The sequence below is a fragment of the Pseudonaja textilis genome, chromosome Z (assembly GCF_049901715.1).
Source record: "Pseudonaja textilis isolate UNSWEBS1 chromosome Z, rPseTex1.2, whole genome shotgun sequence".
Lineage (NCBI taxonomy): Eukaryota > Metazoa > Chordata > Lepidosauria > Squamata > Elapidae > Pseudonaja > Pseudonaja textilis.
In genome coordinates, this window is record NC_142008.1 from 113,808,411 (window position 1) to 113,812,299 (window position 3,889).

General features: G+C 35.0%; 1 protein-coding gene across 1 annotated transcript; it reads left to right on the forward strand.

Annotated features, from left to right (window-relative positions):
• Positions 1-1,050: 1,050 nt before the first annotated feature.
• On the forward strand, positions 1,051-3,645 carry LOC113451709 (vomeronasal type-2 receptor 26-like). The gene is made up of 2 exons (XM_026723101.2): positions 1,051-1,171; positions 2,744-3,645. The coding sequence occupies exon 2, from the start codon at positions 2,746-2,748 to the stop codon at positions 3,643-3,645; it is 900 nt and encodes a 299-aa protein (XP_026578886.2). The 5' UTR covers positions 1,051-1,171; positions 2,744-2,745.
• Positions 3,646-3,889: the final 244 nt, after the last annotated feature.

A 3,889-nucleotide genomic window follows, 5' to 3' on the forward strand; every position in this document is an offset into this window, starting at 1 on the left:
AAAATAGTAGCAATGTTCTCTTTTTCTGTAACTATTTTTTCACAAACTATTAGAAAATACCATTTCATTAAAAAAGACAAAAAATTTCTTGAACATTTTTTAAATTTAATAATCCAGGATTTACAATTTGAAGTGAGAAAATCTTAATCCATCTCTTTGAACTCATGAGCACCTTGTGTAGAAACATAAGGTGTTCATAAGGATTATAATGAAAACCAGGATAGTTTGTTAGCAATTGTGCTGATTTTAAAATTTAAATCAGTGATTTTATCCGTGAGAGACATCTCTATAGTATGCCTTAGAGATACTCCTTCCTTTTTCTGTAAACAAATTTAACTCTGTCTGGAAGACTGATTGAAGAAAGTATATCTTCCAGACTCTCTGTAATGACTTCTATAGTTTTGACTTATATGATATATTTAAACTAGATTGTTTCTCTTTTAGGCAATGACATTGCTAGGGAGGAAATTGAAGGCCTTCTCCTGTTGAATAAGATGACCATAAAATATTGATGACTACATTCTGAATCCATCTAAAAACTTGGTGCATGTACTTTTTGCACCTAGTTATTCTTGGTGGAAATCGCCAAGTTTTGGCTAGTACAGACATTGAATAAACATATAAATAAATTAATAAAAAATAAGTGCAATTGAAAACTATATAGATAAGATAGATAAGATAACCTTTATTGTCATATACCTACAACCTAACTTATGTATTTATCACTGTGTTTCAGTAAACAGTTTGCTTTTAAGTTTGATGAGAGCTGATTATTATTATTTTTCAAACAAACAATTTTATTTTGTTCATGCAACTAGTTTTTCTTTCACCTGTTTTGCTTTCAAATGTCACAAAAGTAACTGCAATCTGAGTAACAGATGGAATTTGCTTCTGTCAAACTTCCTCATATGTTTCATGTATTGTATATCTTATTTCAAATAAATGAAAGAGAATAGAGATCTATGCCATTCATTCATACATACCTGTAGCTTGAACACTGTTTTTCTATATTACAAACTATTTTTGTTTTCTATTGTGGGACAGGAGCGGCCTCTTTCACTTTGTAATAATAAGTGCCTTTCAGGTTACAGAAAGACCAAAATTGAAGGAAAATTGTTTTGCTGTTATGATTGTACTCCATGTCCAAAGGGCAAGATCTCAGACAAAACAGGTAAAAGGGAGAGAGGGAGGGAAAGATGGAAGGAGCGAAGGAGGGAGGGAGGGAGGGAGAAAGAGTAAGAGAAAGAAAGGAAGGAAAGAAGGAAGGAAAGAAGGAAGGAAGAATGGAAGGAAGGAAGATATGTACCAGTAGCTATAGTTTATCTAAAGGAAACAGGATAGTATACTAGTATAAAAACATGCTTTCATACCAATCTTTTATAACAATTATTCTGTTTGTTTACTATTAATTGACTGCCTTGAAGCTGAAGACATTTTGATGGATGAAAAGGTTAGGTTCAGAGCAGAATTATTAGTGTTTGATCTTGCTATGATGCTGCAACACCTAGTAGAAATGTATAGTCATAAATCTATCTATTTTTCTACAGCATTTATTAACTTTAGGTCAGCTTTCAACATAGGAACTAGATTTAAAATCTGGCATACATTTAAATACACTAAAATAGACAAACCTCTGCTAAGTAAAATTCATAAAATCACAAGGTTGAATGTCAGGTATGGCAAAAAAAAGTATATGTCATTAAGGAAGGGAGTTGGATAGGAATATGTATTGGCCCTAGTTTTATTTATTTTATATAAACTTGTAGGTTTTTCACTTAAGTGCTTCTACTTTTCATTTCCCCAAATTAATGTTCTTCCCTACAGCTGTTTTAGAAGGGAAGTATAGGAAAACCTTGTTAAACACTGATCCTATGACACAGGTATCACAGAAACACAACCTGGTCAGTTGACAGATATGTTTGCCATCTCTAGCCTTTTTATCTAAATTTACAAGTCACTGATCATGTTTATTTACATTAGTCTGTAGATAATCAAGACAATTCTCTCTCCCTCTCTCTCCCTCTCTCTCCCCCCTCCCTCTCTCTCTCCTAGAATTTTTTTACAACTTTACCCTTAACATGTCCCCACAATGGATGGGAAAAAATCATTGATATCAGGGGTTAACTTTGCTTTGTATGTCTTATTGTATTTATTTGTATTGGTCAATGATTAAAATAAAGTTTCTGTACATACCAGAGGTGAGCTTCAAATTTTTTTAGCAAGGGCTGTCTGCCTTAATGACTGTCTGGGTGGCATGTGGCTGCGTGGGCATGGCTGGCTGGTCATATAACTGGGTGGGTGTGGCCAACTTGACCTTGCTTCTTTGCCCTGATTACCTAAAAAGAAGTTGTGTATTATTTCATGCACTTAATACTTAAATAGAAGACTGAGTGAAACCAGGCTTAATAGACAGGGATCTTGGAGTCTTAGTGTAGTTTCTGGTGAGTTATGTGATTCTTATTATTTGGGAATTAATCTTGTCAGAGGCTAGTGGCTATGTGATCTGATTTTTTCAATGGCTCTCCCTCTTCAAGTGCTTTATCTAACAACACTTTTATGAGGTGTGAAATGCTCTTGGCTGAATGCCCAGAAAGAAAAAAAAATCAAAAAGGTATCAGTTTATTATTCTAGTCTTTCTTTGGGCTCTCTGAGGCCCAAAGAAGCTAGAGTCTTAGCCATAAGACACAGAAAGAATTTAGTAAATTTTGACTTAAATATATACAATTGTTTTTGTTTTTTTTAGATATGGAAGATTGCTTTCAATGCCCAGAAGATCAATATCCAAACAATAAACAGGATTTATGCTTGCCAAAATATATATCCTACCTGTCCTACAGAGACTTGTTGGGGACAGTCTTAGCCACATCAGCTCTTGTACTTTCTTTTATCACAATCTTTGTGCTAGGAATCTTCTTGAAGAACCACAACACTCCCATCGTCAAAGCCAACAACCGTAGCCTCTCCTACACCCTGCTTATCTCCCTCCTCCTCTCCTTCCTTTGTTCTCTGCTTTTCATTGGCAGACCCATGAAGGTGACCTGTCTCCTTCGACAGACTGCTTTTGGGATCATCTTCTCAGTGGCTGTTTCTTGCATGTTGGCCAAAACCATCACTGTGGTCCTTGCTTTCATGGCCACCAAACCAGGATCAAGGATAAGGACATGGATTGGGAAAAGACTGTCTCTTTTCATTGTTCTTTCCTGTTCTTTTATTCAAAGTACTTTTTGTATGGCATGGCTTGGAATTTCTCCTCCCTTCCCAGACTTTGATATGTGGTCTATAAATAGTGAAATAATTATAGAATGTAATGAAGGTTCAGTTGCAATGTTTTATTCTGTTTTAGGTTTTATGGGCTTCCTGGCCTTTATTAGTTTTATTGCAGCTTTCCTAGCCAGGAAGTTACCGGACACTTTCCAGGAAACCAAGTCGATCACTTTCAGCATGTTGGTGTTTTGCAGTGTCTGGTTATCTTTTGTTCCTGCCTACATAAGCACCAAAGGAAAATACACAATAGCTGTGGAGGTCTTTGCCATCTTGGTCTCAAGTGCCGGGCTTCTGGCTTTTATCTTTTTCACCAAATGTTACATTATTATAATTAGACCAGATCTTAATAAAAGAGAACAATTAATAAAAAGAGTGAATTAAACTATATTGTCACTACTTTTTCCTCTAGTTGTAAAAATACAATAGTCCATGACATTTAAATTGCTCTTGACATATCTATCTTGTCAAAGTATGGCATTCTATATATAGCCATTATTATTATAGCAATAAGAAGGAAGTTGTGTGTGTTCTTTTTTTCTTTTCATAATCTCTGAGATAGACTTTGAATTCAAAGACTCTCACACAATCCATATTCAGTTTTGTTCTCATGGTACCAGGGGTGGGA